This window comes from Lepidochelys kempii, chromosome 4 (genome assembly GCF_965140265.1).
Source record: "Lepidochelys kempii isolate rLepKem1 chromosome 4, rLepKem1.hap2, whole genome shotgun sequence".
NCBI classification, from domain to species: domain Eukaryota; kingdom Metazoa; phylum Chordata; order Testudines; family Cheloniidae; genus Lepidochelys; species Lepidochelys kempii.
Window position 1 is genome coordinate 137,202,846 of NC_133259.1, and position 24,508 is coordinate 137,227,353.

The 24,508-nt window shown below is 42.7% G+C and overlaps 1 protein-coding gene across 4 annotated transcripts in view; it reads left to right on the forward strand.

Moving 5' to 3' along the window:
• EXOC6B (exocyst complex component 6B) overlaps positions 1–24,508 on the forward strand; it is a 450,651-nt gene that overhangs the window by 62,135 nt on the left and 364,008 nt on the right. For all 4 annotated transcript variants that reach the window (XM_073343016.1, XM_073343018.1, XM_073343017.1 and 1 more), the window contains exons 2-6: positions 6,685–6,850; positions 13,140–13,187; positions 17,294–17,384; positions 17,488–17,533; positions 21,017–21,221. In XM_073343016.1, the coding sequence (XP_073199117.1) occupies positions 6,685–6,850; positions 13,140–13,187; positions 17,294–17,384; positions 17,488–17,533; positions 21,017–21,221 (556 nt within the window). The remainder of the gene's footprint in view (positions 1–6,684; positions 6,851–13,139; positions 13,188–17,293; positions 17,385–17,487; positions 17,534–21,016; positions 21,222–24,508) is intronic.

A 24,508-nucleotide genomic window follows, 5' to 3' on the forward strand; every position in this document is an offset into this window, starting at 1 on the left:
ACAGATTTTACTGAATTGGTTTTAAAAAACACCTCTAGTTAACCCAGTGACTGTTTGTCTGTAGACAAGATCTTGGTAAATTCTTGACACAGTGAATTGACAGCGATGAGATTAATTGTAGCATCCTGTTAAGTGTCTGCATGCTAACGAGACCCGAAGCTTATCGAAGTGTACGACTTTGGCAGTGTGACTCTTGAGAAGCCATAGTTGCTGCTGCACTAGTCTTCCTACCTACTTTAACAGTGAGGGCGCTAGCCTAGACATGGACAGTGAACACTAGTATTTTAGGCTCTCTATGCTGTCTAACCCTGTTCGGAACAGGGCTCCTCAATAGTGTGGTGGAGGGCTAGTCTACACGAGATATTCTGGAATAACATAGGGTGGGAATTTAAAGCGGAATCGCTCTTTCCGAACAACTCCATGTGTGGATACTTATTTCAGAATCTGCTTCCAAAATCTGTTAAGCTAGTTTGGGGAAAAAGTATTTTTTTTATTCTGGAATAAACGATTTCATACCTCGAGTAATTCCAGAATAATTTATGTAGCGAAGCCCTAACTTGATGCCACCACCCACTGGTAGAGGTTGACTCGGTGGTAGTAAAGGGAAGGAATTTTAGAAAAAAATCTTAGTATAGATAGGTCTGAAGTGTCGAGTAAATATTGAGATCCTGTCTCTTTACGGTAATTAGCAGGCCCCATGGCACTTTTGTTAGAGTAGGGATATTAACTGTAGTTTCTTGGCCAAATCCCTGCTTGGATAATTGTTCAGATTCCCTAAATTTTTCCGTACAATTTCTTAATTTCCTGTCCTAAACTTACGTAGTAATTTTATTAAGCAGCTGCTGTATTCGCTCCAGAAGTGGCCCCACTTCTGTGCGGAGGAAGTGATCTATATGTATCCCTTTCCTACTTAATAGGGTGTTGAGACATGATTCATGGCTGTAAGGTGCTTTGAGATTTTCAGATGAAGAGTGCTACTGAAGTTTAGCATATTAATAAAGATCCAGAACATATTAATAAAATCATTGTTTTCTGAATAAAAAACCATGCATTCACACCTCATACTGTTATTTTCTTTACAATCTTCCCCTTGCCCCAAGGCTGCTATCACTAAGGTATGCCTTAGTGTTTGAGATGTTCAGGTCCTGGTGTGATATTACAGTATCTACCTGTACACTTTGTGTAACACCTAGACAAGTGTGGGAAGAGTGGTAGCTTGCCTGAATTTTGCATTATCTTGCTTTGGTTGGCCTGTGTCCTGTTGTTACTTAAATGACGCCCTTGGAACGTTAAAGGCCCTGTATCTACTTCCTGTTTCCCTAAGTTTCCTATTCTAGCAAAACCATGCAGGAACCATCATCTATGACAGAGCTGACAGTCCCATCATATTCTGCTGTAAGTGGTGAAGGCAGGCGCTGAGGAAATCCATGTTGCATGAAAGGTGTTAATCGGTGGCATCTAATGTTGCTGCGCTGGTTGGATTCAAAGATTAGCATCCTAGCTACACAAACTGTGGGGATTGGGGTTACAATGGGATAGCTTCTTGACCTCCTTATAATATGGTTAGGTCTTGCTTGTAAGGGCAGCGTCAAACCGTATTTTAACTGCTACTCAGCCATATTAGAGCCCTGCAAAGAGCAGGATTTATTTTCAGGAGCTGCTTCCTAGTGTAGACTCTAATGACAACATAATACCACTTCCTCTAGTAGTTTGCTAATGTTTACAGTTGTTAAAGGGGCTCTGTCAATGTTGGTTGAAAATGAAGGTTTTGAATTTATACAAATAAAGGAACCACTTTCTAGACTGTTAATACAAACTTTGTCACGATTACAAAAATACTTTTAATTAAAAGTATGCAAGAGTGGTGTGGCTGTAATGTTTGTAACCCAAATGTCAGAACGCTCTGCTGGTTCAGGAAAACCTGAAAGTGGATTGACTGATCGATCATCACTTGAAAAATTTAGTGAAGTGCACAAATAAAAGTAGCGTACAAGATGAAAAGGAAATTCCGTACTTAAGATTTTCAGTTGAAAAAATTTCAGGTATTAGTAACACGAGTAAGAGAACTGGTTGTTTTAAAAAAAAAAAAAAAGTATAATCTGCTGGTGTCCCTTTGCTACACAGACATTTTGCAAATCGCAAGAATGTGAACACAGGAACTCAATGATTTTGGTGTTTCACATTGTGTACGAAACAGATCTGAGCTGTCAAACTTTGTTTGACCCTTCCATGGGCATGTTGCATTAATCATTTTTTTTTTTTTTTTACATTATGCAGTAATTAATTTTTTTCCTCTCATTTTTAACGTTCATAATAAACAAAATGCTAGAGCTTTTATGTAGCCGAATGAGAAGAAATGTTTCAGAGGCCTTAAAACCACTACAGAAGATTAAGAAGGAAAAAAAATAAAATAAAAATTGAAGTCCGGAACCAGACCCAAGAACTTTTTCCACATATTAATTGAAAACAAAAAGCAAGACACTTCTGTTCATTGTCCCCAGAATGTCCTTGCACTGTTCCAGATTTTTTTTTTTTTATTTTGTCCCCAGAGATTTCTTGGGAGATATTTCCTGCCTCCCTCCCCATTCCTTCTCCTCTTGTAATTTCAGTTTAATTTATTTATATTCTGTTGGAGATCCAATCCTGCAGTCATAAAGCAGGCAAAACTCCCATTTGGAGTAAAGGTGCAGGGTCAGGCTCCTAATCTGTCATAATTTGAAACTGATTAGAGTGGTGTTAACCACGTTCGTTGGACCCACTCTTTTCAGGATGCAGAACAAACCTATAGAAGTTCCTACACAGGCTGAATACTGGCTTGGGAAGCCTTTCTTGTAGTATTGCATTTGTATTTTGCTGTGCTTGCATAAGTCGTCTTTAAACTTCCATAGCACTTTCCATCTGAGGATCTCAAAGACCTTGGCAAATATTAATGAATGAACTCGTAAAGACTCTGAAACCTGTGAGATTGGGAAGCATTATCCCTAGTTTACACACAGCTTTTCTATGCCCTTTCCCTCAGTGATGAGCTCAGCCACGCAGGAAGCTTGTGGCAGAGCTTGGAGCAGAACCCTGGACTCCTATTTTCCAGGCTTGTCTTTTGTGGTAGCCACAAAACCACGCCGTCCCCCCTTCCTCCCTCCTGTCAACATCTGCCCAGCTTGTGCCTAAATGCATTTTAATGAGTTACTAAGTTGTATGGCAAGGAGTGGTCAAAATGAATCCCAAGGGTTGCATGCAGGCCGTAGCCATCCATGTTCTAGAATGAGGATGTGGCTTATAGACAACAGAGCCCAGTATGCACGACTCCCTTTTGATCTGAGAAGCATGTGGATCAGGGTGGCGAGGTGCAGTGTAGGCCTGTCTAAAAGATCCTCACCACCGTGTTAAAGATAAAGGTGGCTTCATATGCTCCAATTCATGCCACTTGGATGGGGCCCTGATGATTGACAGTATGGGCTTCAGATGGGTGAAATTTGGCTGCCCCGTTGTATGAGATAAACTTTGTTAAAAACAAGACTGTCAGATAGAAACTGGTGTGACTCTGGTCCATCATTTGCCTTTTATAACTTTCCTGGAAAGTTTTTTCCATTTGACCTTTGCAAAACCAAAGCTTGTTTTAATGAACATGGGCATTGTGAAACACAGTGACACAATCCAAGGTCGAGTTGAGTCTTGAATTTTTTGTTTTTTAAATTGATTTTTTTATGTGCTCAGTAAACAGAAACATCCAATCGGCAGACATAACAAGGAACGTTTTTACAGAACTTCCGTCGGAACGTTTCCAGGGGCTTTACAAGGTTTCAGCATGGATGCAAATGGTGTAGAGTCCCAGAGAGCGTTAGAAGTGAGGGCAAGAGGAATAATTGGATAAAATGGATGTAGACTAGGTGATGGATGCCCACAGGCATAAGTAGACAAGTAAGAGTGTAGGTCAGAGTATGTAGGAATAATGCAAATAGTAGGGGGAGAAAGCTGACCCAATATAGGGAGAAAGGTGATCCAACAGGAGAGTATAGTATGGCCAAAATACCTAATAATTTGCACTGTTGTAGCTGTGTTGGTCCCAGGATATTAGAGAGACAAGGTGAATGAGGTAATATCTTTTACTGGACCAACTTCTGTTGGTGAGAGAGAAGATTTCAAGCTCCACAGAGCTCTTCTACAAGTCTCTCTCACCAACAGAAATTGAAGATGATGCCTGTCTTATGGGTCATAGTGACAGGGCGCATGGTGGTGGTGTAGACAGTGATGAATAAAGGGGAGAGTTTTGAAGGGAAGACAAGGGTTTTGGCTTTAGCGGTGTTAAGTTTAAGCTGATGATTGATATCTAGGACTCTTAGGATTTGTTGCTTCCTGTCACTGACTCATTCTTTGGCCTTGAATAAGTCACTGGACGTCTGTATCTGTTTTGCCATCTGTAAAATTAGGGAGATCTGAGGCTTGCTTAATGTTCATAAATCATATTGAGACTCTTGGATAATAGGTGTTACATAAATGCAAAACAGTATTTTTCCCGTGGTGGAACTGCATTATGTCAGCTTGGAACTTTTTCAATTAGTGTTTCCATTTTCTTTTAAATTTATAGTGAAGTCTACCAAGGAGTTGTATAGCTGAATAATATATATGCTATTATATTTGCATTTTTGGATTGTAGCTAAGATGCAGGTTATTAGAAAGGATGTGCAGTATTGATTTAGGATATACATAAGGAGCATTGCAAATAAATAGACCATCACTAGATGGCACTCTCTCTCTAAGTTCTAAATAAGTCATTTCTTGGCAAAACTCTCTACCTGATTACAGTGCAATAAAAACTACCATAATCGATACTGTGGCAACATCCTAGCTTTCGTGAATGTCAGGTCGCTGTCTCTTCAGATGCTTATTCCAAAGGCAGAAACTGGATAGCACTGAAGGAAGCTGTGTTGTGAACTTTAAAGAATTGCATGCCTTTTTACTCTGCTTTTGTCAATGACCATGAAATGTGCGTAGAATTGGACTTATTTAAAAGCTTTCTTTTGCAATCAATGCAGAATAAGTAAAGACCCTAAATATGCAGGGTTTCCACCCTATTACGACCCTCCTGAGAATGGGAGATTGAAAGCGCATAACTCACGATGTCAGAATACATCATAAGGATAATTATTCAACATTTCCCTCCTCAGCGCTTAGTCCCATTTTGATTTTTACTGTAGACACCTAGGGATGCTATCTTGAGTTCAGAGAGTGAAATTTTCAAGTGACTTAGGAGCACAAATTCCACTGAAAGCCAGACCTGTGTTCCTAAATCACTTAGGTACTTTTCTCCCCCAACATTACTTAAAATGTTCACTAGGAGTCACCTAGTTGACCACCTCTTCTAAAGGGTTACTTGATACATCTGTTGAGTTGGGTTTTTTTGTATTTCTGTAGTTTCTTTTCATCCCCAACCTTTCAAATCACTGGACAGCAATAGTGAATTAAGGTATTCGGTCTCTGAAATTACATAACATCACCTTTTTAACACAATTGCTGTAAACGTCGAGGTTTGCAGGAAAATCAGTGAGTCAGTCAAGAAGGCTAAATTCAGAATTAGATGTCTTAAAATTGTCACAGTCTTCAGAATATCCTGTGGATTGTAAGCCTGTATTTAAAATCTTTCCGCTCATGTTAGAAAATTAATGTGCTTATGATCAGAAAAAAGTACCTTTCATACTTTACATCACTCTTTTATCTTTCTGGAATAACATCTGCTTATGTTTGCTGCCAAGACCAAGTTTGTTAGGCTTACGGAGGCAATATATCTGCCGATGGATGAGTTGTAATCTAGTCCACCTCACAGAATTGTCGGTGATGATGCTGTTACAGTGTTTTCTGTCTCTGATGTACGGAGTAAAAAGAACATTGTTTGATTTTGTTTGTTTTTTTTACGTGTCAGTCTGAGCTTTCCATGCAGGGAGTAATCAAATCTTATATGGGAGTTCTTTGAACAAATATGGGAACCCAAGAAATCCTGTTGAATGACTTCTGTGAATGTGAATTTTGTGCGTATGGATATTGTTGGATTGACCTCTCTGGAGATTACCTATTTTTCCCCAACATGGAGGATGAATGCAAGCTTCCACCAGGCCTTCCTGCCTTTGTTCATTACCTCTGACAGGGAAGGGCCATTTGGGAGGTGAGGTGGGGAGTTCAGTCCCATGTCCCACTTATTCCAGCAGCCCTGCTGACCGTGCTAACAAGGGGGCAATTTGTGTCAGCAGAGACTGTGCTTTTCTCATGTGACTTGTCCTCTGGGAGCTGGTCTGAAGCCCACAGAGTCACTTCATAAAGGCTACCAATCACCCGTCAAATAGCAGCCAGTTTTGGTCTCTGTTGGCCTAACTGGATTTGAACTGCTGACCTAAATAGAGGAGGAAGGTTCTGTGTCCAGTTACCAGTGCCCTGAATAGAAACGTTGTGGTCTGTGAGAGAAACAGGAATGAAAGCAAATGTTTGTTGAATGGAAAAGAGAAGAACATGTGTGACACAAGAATATCCTCAAACATGAGTTAAAAGTAAAGCGCCACTTTAAACCCCCCCCCCCCAACTCTGTCCAGAGGCTATTGGTTATTGTTTAACAACTAGCATTTTGTGAATTTATTCTAAGTAATTATATAGACAGGTAACACAATTCTAACCTCCTTGGAAACTCCTCTTTCTTAGGTCTGTCTATGATGGCGAAGAGCATGGTCGTTTCATGGAAAAACTGGAAGCCCGAATTCGAAACCATGACCGAGAGATTGAGAAAATGTGCAACTTCCATTACCAAGGCTTTGTAGATTCCATCACAGAGCTCCTGAAAGTTAGGGGAGAAGCCCAGAAGCTTAAGGTAAGAGAGAAATTTAGCAAAGACATATCTCTTCTATCAAAGGGTAATATTGTGGCACAATGAAATATTTTCATTTCTGACTTAGGGCTTGTCTTCACTACATTGTTAGCTTGAGGTGTAGCTTTGCTCCTAACATCACTCCCATCCCGTTCCCCCCACAAATTTAGCTTGAGTTAAGGGGTGATTTAAGCTTGAGCTGGCTGGTCCATCAGGAGGGATGGCTTGAAGCTTCAAGCTGGTAATGAAGTTGGGGATGCAGTAGCTCATGTTACAACTGATCAGCTGCTAATTCATTCACTCTGTGTAGTTGGAGTGTTTTGCAGTGTGGTTGCCCTGGGTATGTGTACCTTGCAGTTGACAGTGTGATTGCAGCTCATGTAGACATACATGAGCTACCTCAGATACCAATAGCGATGAGGCTACGACAGCATGGACTTCAGTGCAGTCTGGCCCTTTGAGTATATAACCCGGGTCCCATCAAGGCTTGTACACTGCGTGCTGCTGTGGCTTTGTTACTTTTGATACCCTAGCTATCTAGATTAAAGCTAGCTCAGTTATGCCTCCATGCTTTGCAATCACTCCCTGCACCCTCAGTGCAGTGTAGCCATACCCTGAAACGTCAGAAGGACCAAGGCCTCGCCTACACTAGAAAAGCTTTGCTGGTCATTTATACCACTATATCTATACTAGCAAACCCTTCTAGTGTAGACATGCCTTATACCAGCAAAAGACTGCACTTTTGCCAGTATTGCTTATACTAGTCCACTGAGTGAAATAAGCTTTAAGTGCAGATCAGCAGTGGCAAGCAACCCAGGGCTGAGCTCTGAGGGGAAACGGAGAAACCAGATGATAATGGAGTCTGTTCTAGGTATAGGGGGCAGATGGAGTAACAGGTGACCTTGGACCTGTCTCTCAGACACTGTATCCTAAAATGTGGGGAATGAACAATTTTGTCAGTTCTAAAAATATCAGAACAAACCCCCCGCTTCTGAGTTTCCAGAGTTGGGGAAGCTGCCTCATTTTCTTGTGATATCTGCTTTGAGGGTGGTAGGGCATGATTGATGTGTATTCTAGAGGCCTAGTTTCGTTTCAGGTTTCAACAGCTTCAACAGGTTTCAAGGAGTCAAAGATAGATTGACAGAAACCATCCAAGGATAGTGAATTGCTGGCTCTTTAGGGACAATGACAACCCCCCCCCCCAAAACACCTTGATTGTCTCCAGAGTGTAACACAGTTAGCCTTTCTCACTTGGAAGGATGGGGCAGCCTGACGTGGGACCTTTGGGTGGTTGTATGGAAGTCTAAGTGCAGAAGATGTGGCAGGGGAAAATACTAAAAATTTCCCAGGAAAAATTCTTTGGAGAGTAAAGAAAAGTTTCATGTTCTAACATGCTGAGGTTTTAAAAGTAACCATACATTTCTTTATTGCAGTGTATGTGTAAGGCATGTCCTAGCAGGACTCCAGGTTTTACTCATACAGGCCCACCATCCTGCAGTGATGCATGCAGGGAAACTCCTGCTCTCGCTCGGTTGCCCATTGACAGGCAGTGCCAATTGCAGGATTAAGGCCACAGAACATATGAAAGGAACAGCCTACTCTTGTATCATTGTTTCTAGCCAAGAATACCACATTCTTTGAAAAGACTTCTTGTGATTTCCCAGCCTATAAATCACTTCTTTATGGGTGGCACACTGTGTGAAGTCCCTTCATGTACACTTAGGGATCCCTTGATTTCCATAGCCATCTGATTTATAAAATGGCCCCAGAGGAGAAGAATGCAGAAATCTGTTTGTAAAAAGTAGTGGAATCCTTCTCATGAGGGTTTCCCTGGAGACCCATCCACGGATCCAGCGGAGAATGTTCATTTTTTTTCAACTATTCATTCTCTCCAGTATTTGTTTTTGGTTTTTTCCTCAGCAGTTTTAGTCTTACATAGTTCCATAGCATATGCATTAAATCTACATCTTCAGTATTTCACCTGCAGCATTTATCATTTATATATGCTTTTGTTTAAGTTTCTAGAGTTCTGTGTAATCTTATATTTACAGTGTTGCCTTTCAGGCACTCTAAATAGCAGGACTCAACCCCATCCCCCCGCATGCCATTGAAGTGCTAACACCGCTGGAGTGAAACCTGGCACAATACAAAGTGAAGAAGAATTCTGTGTCCATTGTAGGTGGTCAGAATTGAAGTTGAAATTTGCATCAGAACATCAGGGTTAAGTCCTCTAACTTTTTCGGGCAACACTGTGCGCTTATTAAGGCTGACACATAGTCAGGAACTCTTTTTTTACAACTCATCCAGAAGATATCTCCAACAATGCAGCTCCCCACTGGGACGCTGGTTCATTATGGTTTACCTCCCTTAGCTAACAGTAGTAGCAACTTATATTTTGCAAGAAAAGTAACCCAGATGAAACTAAATACTGTATTCACAGGAACAGATCTTCAAAGAGGCATCACTTTTACCTGGACAAATTTCTAATCATAACAGCATTTAAACTTCTGCTTACTCTTTGTGATTATAACTGTGCAGCCTTAAGGTTGCACTAATTCACTATTTTACATTTAATCTCCTCGTTTAAAAAAAGTAAAAGAACCTTTTGCTTATTTGGCTGGTAAAATATTGTATCAGGAATGTCCTCAGCACTGTGTACTGCACTCTCTTCTCCTTCGTATTCCTGCTCATAACTCCTTTCAGTTGGCCTTTCATTGCTCTTCTCCTGCCCTCCTTCTGATTGTCTCTACGCTATAATTAATTTAAACAAATGCTTAGTACCACATGTTCCATATAGAGAAGAATGAACTAAATAAGCCCCTCTCATGATCCTTCACTACCATATCCTCATCCTTCCCAGGCCCCCACCTGCTGTTTGTTACCCCTTGCTGTGCTTGTCTGTCTTAGATTATAAAATCTCCAAATCCCTTTGTCTGAAAAGCTCTGTGTGTGTCTATGGAACTCCTATGTAAATAATCATCTGTTTTTCTGTGTGTGTCTGTGCCTCTAAAAAAACTGAAAATGTACAAGGGTGGAACATATTCCTGTTCGTTTTTGCTTTAGGTGGGATTGAGATGTAATTTTAATAGAAGACTTGTATAGACTTGGCATCATTTTTGGAGCAGGTTTAAATTAGCCTACGTGAATTCTTTTTCGTAGTAGGATTTTCGGGGTATAAGAAAATAAAATAGTCTTCAGAGGAGATACCATGCTCCTACTCGAAATATCTCAGGACATCATAAAGGAAATGAGCAGTTTTTGTGTAGGGCAGTCAGCCAGGAGAACTGAACCTACTGCAGGAGGTGCGGGGAGCGCCGCTATGCGACCGCTCCAGTGAAGTTGTAAAAAGTTAAGTCATGAGGTGAATCCTTCTTGCCTGCAGTGCGATAAGTTTATGGTAACAAGCACAAGCAGTTAAAGTCTGGCAGTCATGGGGTCTGGACAGTTCAGGCAGCTGGTATTGGGATGGCTGTATAAAGCCTTTCACTGCTAGGTCACCGGTTTCAATCTGACCCAAGTTGGAAGTGGCCAAAAATCATTGCCATCTGTTGGCCAATCAGCAGCTACTGTGGAATGAGTTGGGTCTTGGTCCTCTTTCTATCATAGATCCTCCTCCCAACATCATAATTATTTGTCTTGTCAGCGTTCTTGTGAGAGATGTAAAGGGTTGAATGGCTAATGGAGACTGAATGATCCTCCCATCTCTAGAATTGGAGTATTCCAGGTCACGTTTGAGGTACATTGTGGGGTGATATAGGGGAAGTTTTCATTGCCATACATGTTGTAATGGATAAGCAGAGGACCTCATTTCTAGGGTGTCAGTCTGACATGGTTCACTGGTACTAATCCATTCAGGAATCTTGGTTGCTGCATTTTCCTCAGCATGGCTGCAGCAGCAGATCCTTGCTACGGCAGCCATAGCAATTGGTCAAGACATCAGAGTTTGTGGTGAGTAATGGTTTCATATAAGGGAATCATGACAAGGTGAAGAGTTGAGTATAAGCCGGGGTGGGCAAACTATGGGCAGGGGGCCGCATCCGGCCCTCCAGACGTTTTAATCCGGCCCTCCAGGTCCCGCTTGGGAGCGGGGTCCTTGGCTTGCCCTGCTCCGGCACTCCAGCTGGGGAGTGGGGTTGGGGGTTTTCCCCACTCCATGTGGCTCCCAGAAGCAGTGACATGTCCCCGCTCTGGCCCCAAGCTCCACCCCCGCAGCTCCCATTGGCCAGGAACCGCGGTGCGTGGAGACTGGGCAGTGCGTGGAGTTGCCTGGCCGCGCCCACGTGTAGGAGCTGGAGGGGGGGCATGCTGCTGCTGCTGCTGCTGCTTTTGGGAGCTGCTTGAGGTAAGCATCACCCGGAGCCTGCACCCCAACCCCCTACCCCAGCCTTGATCCCCCTCCCGCCCTCCAAATCCCTCAGTCCCAGGCCAAAGCACCTCCTGCACCCCCAGCCCTTCATCCCCAGCTCCACCCCAGAGCCCGCACCACCAGCTGGAGCCCTCACTCCCCTGTACCCCAACCCCTTGCCCCCAGCCTGGAGCCCCCTCCCATGCCCTGAACTCCTCATTTCTGGCCCCACCCCAGAGCCCACACCCTCAGCTGGAGCCCTCACCCTCTCCTGCACCCCAACCTCCAATTTTGTGAGCATTCACGGCCCACTATACAAGTTCCATATCCAGATGTGGCCCTTGGGCCAGAAAGTTTGCCCACCCAGGGGTATAAGCTCAGCTTCTCTTCTGCTGGAAATAGAGGTGATGAGGGTGGGCTGCTTGCTCTTATAATCCACTATGTTTTTTTGTTCTCTGTGGCGGCTCAGGGTGCTGTGATCCTGCCTCTTGCTGCTTTTCTATAAAATCCAATGAATTCAAGTAATTTTTTTAAGTTATGGATTAGTTTTTAAAATTCAATAATGAGAGAGCTGAACAAGAAGCTGAAATCCAATGGAAGCTTGCAGGCACACAGTATTGCACTGATCTGCTGCTAAGCTCGAATGTGTATGCTACCAAAATTCTTTTTGGTCAGTTTTTCCTCCCTGTCCAAAGAATATGTGTAATAGGGTGGTTTGCCCCTTAAGGGCTGAAGAGCTTGGGCTAGTGAACCCTGATGACAGAATTATCCAGTTCACCTGGGGTGAATTGGATAATTCCCTATACAGTGCAGCAGGTGGCTGCAATGAGGGAGGAAGCTCAGGAAGCTGTGATAGTGTCTGCAGAGAGAGAGGCTCTCCAGGGCAGAGAGGCCTGGAAAAAAACCTGACCAAGCCGGGGAAGGATGGCAAAGGCTCCAGGTAGCATATTCTGGGTGGAGGAAGAGAAACCTTTTGTTGTGTGGACTTATGAATGGACTTTGTTTTGGGGTTTGAATTTTATTTGCAAGTTATTTTATATTAATGAGCTCAGTCCCCAGTGAGGGATAATTTCTGACCAAGAAAAAGCCTGAAATGAAATTTATTTGACCAGTCCAAGAGGGGAAACTGAGGCAGGCTCCCTGTAGTTTGACCTTGTGCTACACAGGCATCCATGGGAGGCAGCCAGCCCTGTTTACAATATGTAAACCACTTAGTTTGGAAGGTCTTTGGGGCGGGAACTATCTTAATTTCTGTGTGTTGTACAGGAGCAAGCACAGTGCCCTTTATAATTATAAACTTCTTAACTGTTGATCCACAGAATTTAGACTTTGCAGGATTGAACATCTCTGTTTCAAGAGCAGGTACCATGTTGACAGGGAAGGGGAGAAATGGATAAATCCATGTTAACTACTTTGAACAGTTCATATAAACTGTATTATGAAACAAGTGAGCTAATTGATATTCAGTTTTTAAGAAGCCATTCACTTGCTGACAAAAAATGCATTTGACTTAGGGACCAGATTATGCCTCCTTTACTCATACAGAATGGAATTCAAGGAGGGAGGTACTACTTTACATGAATAACAATTGCAGAATATTGTGCTGGGGGGCACAGCTTTTCAAAGGTGGCATCTAGCTGTGTTACCCCTTGCTGTTTTCCACTGGTGTCTAGTAACTGGCAAGAAACTCTTCCACGTCCACCTTCATATCACCTGTGCTGCTCTTCGGATCTTTCCTTATGTCAGAAAATCCACTGAATGCCTTTTGATGAACAAAAAAACAAATTAACCTCATCTATTTTAGGGGGTGCAGAAGAAAATTGTAAGAAATTGCATGGAAGCTGGTGAAACCCCCAGTAAAGGTTCTTGTGCAAGCAACCAAAAAACCTCTTGATTACATGTAAATTTTAAAATTAATATGTTTTTTTTTCCCATTTCCTCCCACAGCATCAAGTGACAGACACGAATAGAAAACTGCAGAGTGAGGGGAAGGAAGTAAGCCCTGTATTTTTAAAAGCCTCCCTTATATGATCTATTTGCTTTGAATATTTTAATGTATTATAATACTGATAGATTGCAGAGACTTGTAGTTTCAGAACTCCACAGCTGTGTGGGCAATACTAGTGATCACTTGTGTGACCATAGTGTTAAATCTGTATAATACTTGTGATATCTGTACCTAATTTTCAGTAAATGTAATGGGGATGTGTATGAAGTGACTATCCCTTTCCATAATTCGTGGATTAAAACACAATGGGGGGGAACCTGGAAAGCAGGAAGACTTTGAAGTGATAATGGACAAACAGTGGGCTCAATCCTTCACCCCTAACTAGTGTCAATAAACACTGAAGGATCAGGCTCCCAGTTTGCAGAGCAGTACGGCAGCAGTAAAAGTCAGTGCGGTCTTCAGCTGCATATGTGGAGGCATCGAACCATGGAGCAAGTGAAACTCTGTATGTTTTGGATGTGATTTTCCCCTTTAACTGCATTCAGTCTTCTACATCTTAAAACTAAAGGGATATTGAGAAATTGAAGGGAAATTGTTGGATAGCAACACAAGTGGTCAGTGAGCTAGAGGCACTGATATATGAAGAAAGATAAGTGCCAGTTGTGTGCATATATATATAATATCTGAGAAGTGTCTAGAAACGCCTATTCCTGCAACTCATCATCTTGTCCTCCTGGAGGGACTCTCACCACTTGTTCCTTACTCCCATAGAAATCTTCTGCTCTTCTCTCCTCTTCCATCTTTCTAGTTCACAGAGAAATTCACTTTATTGCCAGTACTTTCAAAGTAAGTACTTTGGCTTATGGGCTTAAGATGTGGAAAAGACCTATTCCATCTTCCTGCCAATGTTGGATAGTTCCCTGTGGTAAATATCAGTGTTTTGAAAAACTGTGACCCCCAACAGTGTACTGCTGGCGAGTGCACTGTTCATGCATCCGTAGGACTGGCTCTGGAAGAGATTGAGATAGCCAAGTAATAACTTAGTGACGGCCGAGACGACATCAGTGTACAAGAGTCTGAATGGGGTAAACACCAAGGAATGGGGGAGATTATTTAGGCTGATCCAGGGAGGCATAGCTAGGAGAATAAAGGGATATGATTAAGAAAAGGAAAAGTTAGACTTGATATCAGGAAAGAAAGAGGCTCTGCATATGGGAGGAAGACCATGGCCAACAGCTCTGCTCTTCGGTCACAATGGAACTCACTACAATAAGGGTAAAGCTCTTCTCTGTGAGAGACAGAGCTTCTCTTGGGTGTCAGCCCAAGACACTGAAATGAACTCCCTCAGGAGCTAAGTGCAAGGGGCATTTCTTTGCCCTCATTACTCTAACATAAATGTATAACTCTGTGTGTGTGTGTGTGTGTGTGTGTGTGTGTGTGTTTAAAAAAAAAGGAAATCCAACGCAAAACACTCCCCTATACACACTTCTCCCCTTGGGCAGAGGATGAGAAAACAAACACATGACACGTTACTTCCGTTTCTTGATGTACTACTGAAAGGTGCAAAGATAGACAATGGGTGAACGCAGTATAAGAACCTACATAGAAGGAAAAGAAAAAGACCTATTGGAGTGAGGACTAGTCTCCCACAGGAAGTGGTGGAGGCCGTGATACTTTGGCCATTTAAAATTTGACAACCACTGGCAAAGTGTGTGGAGAGATAATCTGTTTCTGGGTGAGGGGGGTGGAACTGATGCTTCTAACAGAGATTAGAACCGGCAAACCTTATGGGAAAAACAGACTCAAACCACTTCCATAACACCAACCAACCAACCAAAGAGGAAAACCAAAAATCCCCAAGAACCCCAAAAAGAAAAAAATGACTGGAAGATAGCTAATGTAACACCAATATTTAAAAAGAGCTCTAGAGGTGATCTTGGCAATTACAGATCGATAAGTCTAATGTCAGTACCGGGCAAATTAGTTGAAACAATAGTAAAGAATAAAATTGTCAGACACATAGAAGAACATAAATTGTTGAGCAAATGTCAGCATGGTTTCTGTAAAAGGAAATCATGTCTTACTAATCTATTAAAGTTCTTTGAAGGGGTCAACCAACATGTGGACAAGGGGGATCCAGTGGACATAGTGTACTTAGATTTCCAGAAAGCCTTTGACAAGGTCCCTCACCAAAGGCTCTTACGTAAATTAAGTTGTCATGGGATAAGAGGGAAGATCCTTTCATGGATTGAGAGCCGGTTAAAAGACAGGGAACAAAGGATAGGAATAAATGATAAATTTTCAGAATGGAGAGGGGGAACTAGTGTTGTTCCCCAAGGGTTAGTTCTAGGACCAATCCTATTCAACTTATTCATAAATGATCTGGAGAAAGGGGTAAACAGTGAGGTGTTAAAGTTTGCAGATGATACTAAACTGCTCAAATAGTTAAGACCAAAGCTGACTGTGAAGAACTTCAAAAAGATCTCACAAAACTAAGTGATTGGGCAACAAAATGGCAAATGAAATTTAATGTGGATAAATGTACAGTGATGCACATTGGAAAAAATACCCCCAACTATACATACAATATGATGGGGACTAATTTAGCTACAACTAATCAGGAGAAAGATCTTGGAGTCATCGTGGATAGTTCTCTGAAGACGTCCATGCAGTGTGCAGCAGCAGTCAAAAAAGCAAATGGGATGTTAGGAATCATTAAAAAAGGATGGAGAATAAGACGGAGAATATCTTATTGCCCTTATATAAATCCGTGGTACGCCCACATCTTGAATACTGCGTACAGATGTGGTCCCATCATCTCAAAAAAGATATATTGTCATTAGAAAAGGTTCAGAAAAGGGCACCTAAAATGATTAGGGGTTTGGAACAGGTCCCATATCAGGAGAGATTAAAGAAGCTAGGACTTTTCATCTTGGAAAAGAGGAGACTAAGGGGGAATATGATAGAGTCTATAAAATCATGAGTGGTGTGGAGAAAGTGAATAAAGAGAAGTTATTTACTTGTTCCCATAATATAAGAACTAGGGGCCACCCAATGAAATTAATGGGCAGCAGGTTTAAAGCAAATAAAAAGAAGTTCTGCTTCACGCTGCGCACAGTGAACCTGTGGAACTCCTTGCCTGAGGAGGTTGTGAAGGCTAGGACTATAACAGGGTTTAAAAGAGAACTAGATAAATTCCTGGAGGTTAAGTCCAATAATGGCTATTAGCCAGGATGGGTAAGGAATGGTGTCCCTAGCCTCTGTTTGTCACAGGGTGGAGATGGATGGCAGGAGAGAGATCACTTGATCATTACCTGTGAGGTTCACTCCCTCTGGGACACCTGGCATTGGCCACTGGCGGTAGACAGGCTACTGGGCTGGATGGACCTTTGGTCTGACCCAGTATGGCTGTTCTTATGTTCTTAACAACCAAAACCGCAAACAAACACCAAAACAAAATCAGAACACCACACACACTCCTTCCCCCACCTCCCCTTTCAAACTCCCTTGTTTACACCTGTGTTCGCTGGCTCCTGTGTTGCTGCACCTCTGCCACTGGCTGGCTGTTTGGCTGCTTTTATAGGCCCCCTAATCAGGGCTCTGCTTCTCTCACAGCACGCTGCCCCCTACCAGCCTCTACAAACTGAAAAAGGGGAAAAAAAAGACCCCCACACATAACAGAACAAACACACTACCCACAAAAAACCTCACTTTCTGCCCCTAAGAACCGGGGGTTTGCTTCCTCCCTTCTCCTCTAATAGAACTCCCACTCAAACTCCCCTGTTTACAGCTCTGTTTGCTGGCTCCTGTGCATCCATAAAGTCTTGCTTTTGTTATGCTAGGAGGGGGACCATACTGTTTTGCATATGTGGAGTGGAGTACAGTTCATAGATTGTTTCCAAAAGGGATCACAATGAGCCAGTCTAACCTACTGCATTACACAGACATAGAACTTTGCTTAGTAACTTCCTGTGGGTTCGAAATTCTTCCCTACTCCATGAGTGAATAATGAGTTCCTTAGCGCTCTTAGCAGGTATTGTTGTAGACCTACTGTGGGGACCTTGCTGAGAGATGAGTACACCATAGAGATGTACATACAAGCTGTTTGTTTACCACTGTTGGCGTAATTTAATTTAATTTTCTTCTCTTTAAGTTGGTAGTAGCAATGGAAGAGCTGAAGCAATGTCGACTACAACAGAGAAATATTTCTGCTACCGTTGATAAACTAACATTGTGTCTTCCTGGTGAGGAATCTGAAATTGATCATTGCTACTTGTACAGTTTCATCTAGATTTAATTTAATATATTTTTTCTTTAATGTATCTATCTTTTTTCTTTTCTCCCCAGTTCTGGAGATGTACAGCAAACTGAGAGAGCAAATGAAATCTAAAAGGTAAATTTTACAGACTGATGCATATTGAAGAATCACAAAGCACCAATCTGGAGGTCTAAGTTAAACTCAACAAAGAGGTTCTCAGGAGTTGAGAGATCTATACTGCAGTTTGCTCAGCTTCGAAACTATCTAATTTCTCATTAGTAGCTCTCAAACCACACTTCTGCTTATCCTTTCATCAGTCTAATCCAAATGCAGGTGCAGATTAGAATAGTAGTTGTAACAATGTATAATCTTTCCTCATATACCAGGTTTTTCTAGAGAATAGGTTCATAGTAACGTACATTTTTATTTATATGTTTCAATTTGACACACACACACAAAATCCCTATCCTAGGCTCACCATTCAGTCACATAAAAAACATTGAACTAGCAGTTGCTGCAAACCAGAAATAGCTGACTAGACATGAAACGCCTCCCCCCTCATTCCTTTACCCAACAAATACTATCAGCCCCTGTGCTTCTGGAGCCCCCAGAGCCTTGCATAAATTGATACGCGTCGCACCTGAAAGTCAGACTAGAATGGGGGAAGTTAGAGCTTAGAAGTTAGAGTTAGTTATTTAGCTGTTCAGTAAGGGGTTTTCCCCATTAGTATGTCTGAGCATGGTATAAAGTAGCCTACTAGTTTGTCCATTTTTGACTATGTGTATAGCATTGGTGAGGGGCTTATCTGTTGACCGATGAGATGTTCATTAAAATGTTAGTTGTAGCTGGGGTTCGTAGCTATTATGGGGGGTGTGTGTGTGTGTGTTTGGGGGGGGGAGGGGAGGGAAGCTGGATCTGATCGCAGTGGTGTGAACTGAAAGGAATTCATATGCCATATGATTCCCTCATTCTATATAGTGTTTCCATGAACTGATTCTGAGAATCACTTCAATTTTTCTTTTGATTGATTCATTTTGACTTGTACAGAAATTATTATTGAGGGCCATATTTAAGTAAAATCTGAACACTTAGTTTTTGTCTGGATTTGATGGCTCCATTTACTAAAGCAGCAAAACTTGCCCTTTTTGCAGCTGTCTCCTCCTGTCTTTTTTCTTGATAGCCCATAGGGGATGGGTTGGTAGTGTAAACTTCAGGTTTGAATACCCAGTCTCAGTTGGTTTACTATGTGTGACATGCTGGAAACGAAGAGCAAAGTACAGTCCAAACGGAGAGAGGATTGACTGTGCAACCCACAGGACAGGAGAGAATGAGACCCAACACTTCCTTCTCCAGTGTCCAAAATACAAGGAAGCGAGAGAGATTTCCTCAGGTGATCAGGACTCATTAGTCTCACAAAGTGATGAGGAAAAATTGTACCTGAGCCTGGGAGAAAAAGAGGGATGGTGGAGATATTGCTTGATGCACGAACCTGTCACTGCATTAGGATTCAACACTGCTGACAGACAGACTGCTGACAAACCCCCAAAACAGTGTACGGCTCTAAGGGGATTTTTCCAACCACTGGCTGACAGCTGAGGGATGTCCTCTTTGGTAACACTTGCACAGCTCTTTATGCCAGTAAAGTCTCACTAAATTGTATGTGGCCAGTTTAGACAAGAGAGTGAAGTATGAGATCCTTTCTGCTCTGGGTTTGTACATGAGAGATCACCAGGGCAATATTCTTGGCCAAAAATGCCTTCTTGCCCATCTGTGTACCTGACTGCCATCCTTTCACCCCAAAAGCATTTGCATTTCATTGGTGAAATGATCCCTCTGTGCATGTAGCTTGTTAAGCACTTTGGGATCATTTGGGGTGAAAGATAACCTCATGTCAAATGTTGTTAGATAAAAAAATATCAGATTTCTGAAGTGGGTTGAGGCGCCGCTGTTCTTGTCCGAGAGAGCAGAACACAGTTGGAAGCCTTGCTTGTGCTAAGAACTCACCAAGGACTGTGGGGCTAAAGCTGCATTACTTCATTAATAAGAATCACTGGCCTCTGCACTTACTCCCTGCTCCAGATATTTTAGACTTTGTTTTCGGCAGGCAGTCGTAGACCTCATCAGTGAACACACACTGTCTCTGCAGGCCACATTTTAGCATCTTCTACTTCAATAAACAATATCCTAAAATATAACAAAACCCCAATGTGTGTTTATTCCTCCAGTTTAAGCTCTGGCTTTCCATCCACTCTTAAGTTTCTCTCTCCAGAGGGGATTACATTTTATTGTAAATAGCTTTTTGTACCCCACTGTAATATAAATAGTGCCCCATGTTACAAGGTTAAACCGTGTGACTGCTGCTCTTAATGGTCCTTTCAATTTTTAGTTAAAATAATTTCCCCGACTTGACTCTCTGTTTACATAACTATTGTTTTGAAAAGAGATTTGAGTGTTATTTTTTTAAGTGACATGGTAGTGCATATTTTATGCCTAAGCACGTATTTTGCTTGAGTTGGGGTTTTTTACTCTCGTTCTCCTGGCCAAATTTAATCTCTGCTGTGTACCTACTTAAATTTTCACCTCCCCAGCTTTTCCCTTTGGGCATAGTATTCTGCATTACCTCTCCAAAACTGTGTCCTGTTATGGTTGCCTTATTTTACCCTAGAGACATGTTAGTGATGATCAAAATAATTTTTCAGAGATATCGCTAACAGCTCCATAGTCAAGGTTTACGTGCTGGGACTGGACGACTGGATGGATCAGTCGATAAATTGCTGTGGTCTATTCATTCCCTCTGAAGCATCTGGTGTCAGTCACTTTTGGAGACAGGATACTGGGCTAGGTGGACCAATGTTCTGATGGTTTTCCCTTCGTCAGATCTGTTACGTTCACGATCAGCTAGCGTAGCTTAGTCCTTTTGGATGGAAGGTGAGTGCTATGTAAATGTGAATTCATGCTCAAATATGAAGTACCTAGGAATGGAAGTAACAGCATCAGAGCAAAGCTCTCTGGGTCAACGACGGTCGTTGTATCCCAAGCAGCACTTAATCTCGATTCTCATGGGGGCCTCTGGCACTATAGTAAAATAAATAAATGAAGCTGGGTACGAATAACAGTTTCCATTCCTATGGCGCCTTTTAGCCAGGGATTTCAAAGTGCGTTTCAAATGCTGTGCCTTACGGCACCCCTGTGCGGTATGTAAGGGATATATAGGAATTACTTGATCCGCCACTTAAATGCAGCCACTTCTAGGATGGGAAGCTTTTAACAGTGCTTGGCAATATTGAAATCATTAGACAGGTAGCCAGATCCGACTCTCAATGGGCACAAGACAGACATCTCTTTAGTAAAGCAGAGCCATTTTACACAGTCACTTCTCAGAGTATGTCCACACTTTAACCTTGCTAAACCTCAGTTTATCTAATTGCAAATGTGAGAATAATTCTCCCTTATATTGTACAGGAGCATTGAGGTATGTGTACTTCTGTACAGTGTTTTGAGATCCAGGGTATATAGAAGTGCTAATTTATTGCCATCATCCTCTGATGTCAAGTGGAACAGCAGAATAGTCTTCAGATAGTCTTGTATATTTCTGAGTCTGATTTACACTCTTCCCAGACATTACCCTGCATTGAAGACATTAGAGCACCTTGAGCATACATACCTGCCACAGGTGAGCCACTACCGCTTCTGCAAGATCATGGTGGATAATATCCCTAAACTGCGTGAAGAGATAAAAGATGTTTCCATGTCAGACCTCAAAGACTTTCTGGAGAGCATTCGTAAGCACTCTGACAAGATTGGAGAGACAGCGATGAAACAGGTAGGGTCTTGTGTTGCATTCTACTGTTAAGCTTAGCATGCCTGTTCAGTTTTAACTGTCCTTTTCTATGCTAGAGTATTTAACGTTTGTAGTTCAATGTTTCAAAAACTGCTTTAACTATTAAATAAGTGTTGCCATATGAAACTGAATGATCCTTTATTCTACAGCTGCTAGGGGTGTCTGTTTTCTGTTTCTGATGCAACTGCAAAGCGCTGACATGTTTTTCTGTACTTTGCCCTAGACTTCTAGTAGCCCAAAGTCGAGGAGGCCGGGGTGCGTTGTATAATCCAGATCTCCCATTTAGCAATGTAACATGGCATTTGTGCTGCTGTGCTGTGCGTAGTGAAAAATTACAGAGCTGAAAGAGCCAGTGTCAATTTCCCATGGTCAGTGTAAAACATTAGCATGCAATATGCTTTTGTTTCTGCATCCTGAGCTCCTTCAAAATAGTAGGTACATTTTTACACTATATGTTTTACAAATACCTTGCCATTGCATTGACTTTGAAAGCGATCCCTGGTTAATTGTACATAAATGTGTATTAAAAAAACCCCAAAACTAGTTACAGCAAGGAAATACCACTTTTCTCACTATTCTTTAAAACTTCTCAATGATTTTTTCTTTGTCTTCTAAATGTCATTCTTTCTACAATCTTTTCCATTAATTGGTTTCCTTCATGTTGTGTTTGCTGTGGTGTTGTCCTTGTTCAAAAACCCTCCTGTAACAGAATATAGAATAGGCTTTCTACTCTGAGCTCCATTACTTTGGGAATAATGGATAGCAAACTTTTTCCATTCTACCTAGTACTTACGTTAAGTCAAGTTAGCATCTCTGAATCTGCAAAGAAAATGGCTCTGATCATCTCCTCCTGTCAGACTCAGACACACATAGTAACAATGTCTGGAAAGTGGTTTTTTTGTCTCTTGGTATTTAAATTGGTCTTATTAACTGTTCTGAATTTACCTGATGCTAACAGTTACTAGAGGACTAATTGTTTATGGAAAGACTTTTTTTTTTTTCTGGCCATGAAAGCCAACCCAGTTTCTTGAAAGGTCATTCTTTGCCGTGTGCGTGGAAAGAAGTAATCATTTTCAGTCGTTTTTTGGGGTCCAACTAATGAAGGGAATGTGCTGTTCTTCAAATACGCTCCATGTCCAGCTAAGGAGGCTTGCTAATTGTTGGAACATAAGGGCTTGCAGATGTTCTGTCTGATTGATTGTTTTAGTTTCCAGTGTTGTTGTCGTTGTGACATTGGGGGCAGGGGTGAGGCTAGTTAATGCATATTGAAAGCTCATAGCAGTATGCATTGGTGTCTTGTGGGCAGAGGTGACACAGGGGAGAGGTGCACACGTACACCTGTTTTCTCCTCGGAATAGGTAGGCAGAGTAAGAGTCTGATGAATCCATCTTTTCATCCTCGCATATCCACATCCCACATTGCTTCCTCCTCTGCTGTCTCTCCATCTCTGGCGAGGACACTTATTACCCTGCCCTAGCCTTCACCTGCACCCTCTCTCCTCCCACACATGGACTAGTCTCATCCTCACCACCTCCGCTTTCATTTCTGCCACTTCCAGTGGAGTGGCTGGGCCACCTCAAACATATATGCTGCAGCTTTTGATCTGTGTCTCATATCCCTCCATCTCCTTGCACTCACTGAAACTTGGCACTTCCCATCTGGTACAGCCTTTCTCATGGTGGGGTCTCCTCCTCTCTCTCACACGCTGTTCCTCCTGTTACTTCCAACACTTCTTTCTTCCACCTTCAGTCTTTTCAAACTACACATAATCTCTCTTTTCTCCAATCCTCTTGCCCTCCCGGTAGTTATTATCCATCACTGTCCTCTTTCGTCTATGAGTTAGATGTGTGCCTTGCTTTCTGTTCCTCCCTCAATCTTGGTTCCTTCAACTTGTATGTTGATGACCCTGTGATGACTTGGGGAATCTGCCTGTACAACTTAAGAGTTTTGATTGATATGATGAAGTTATTATGAAATTGCTGTATCATAGGATGCCCCTGGATGTATGTAGATTCCACCCTTGCTGACAAGGCTGTCACATCCCTGCCAGGCCAGGGATAATGATTAAGGCTACATTTTAATCATGGGTATTTTTAGTAAAAGTCATGGACAGGTCACAGGCTGTGAATTTTTGTTTGCTGCCTGGCCCATGACCTGTCCATGGCTTGTACTATATACCCCTGACTAAAACTTGGGCTGGGGGATTCTGGGGGTGGTCTGGGGGCACCGCGAGTGCAGAGTGTGTGTGTGTGGCCCGGGACCCCTGCTAGTGCTGGGGAGGAGGGTTGGAGGGGCTTGCAGGCTCCCTACCCAGCTGCCCAGAAACTGCAGGCATATCTTTGCAGCTCCTAGGGGGAGGGAAGGCCAGGGGGCCTCTGCGCCCACCATGAGCACTGGCTCTGCAGCTCCCATTGGCTGGGAACTGCAGCCAATGGGTGCGGCGGGGGTGGTACCTGCAGGCAGGGGCAATGCACAGAGCCCACTGGCCCCTCTGTCTAGGACCTGCAGGGACATGCCTGCCAATTCTGGGGAGACCCCCTAGGTAAGTGCTGCCCTGTATCCCAACCCTTTCCCCAGCCCTGAACCCTCTTCCACACCCAAACTGCTGCTGCTCCCCTGGAGCCAGTCGCACGGGCCGCTGCAAAAGTCATGGAGGTCACAGAAAGTCACAGAATCTGTTACCTCTGTGACAGACATGCAGCCGATGTATCATTTGATGTCAACAGGTGGAAACACTTGAATGACAATAGGTTGGCTGAAGCTGGGCAAAGATACTTCCTTCAGCTTGTTTTGGGGGAGGGAAGAGGAGAGAGTGGAAAATTCCTAAACCAGACAGAGACAAAGGTGACAAAGCTGGAGTTTTAAAGGGGTCTCTTGCGGTGGGCGGGAGGAGAGACCAGATAAGCCGCACTGGAAACAAGGGGCAGGAGAGAAGATGGGGATGGACCAGCAAGGTCAGAGAAAGTGTGCTGCGCGGAGAAGGCTCCATGTTTCAGAATACAAGCTGTGCACCACAACAGAAAGAACCTGGATGGCTCCTGTGGACCCTCTCCCCATCCCAAAGAATACTCTGGAGGAAACTAAGGCAGAGAAATGCATATGGGGTTTATTATTTTAGTATAGAGCTGTGTATTTCTCATACAATTAAGTAAAGAGCAATGGTGTTAGAACCCTCTGCAAAGTCTGTGCTGTGTTACGCTATTCATGTGCCCTTGAACAGGTGAACTGTGGGCCCAGAATATCCACAGGGCTGGGATTCTGGGGGAGGG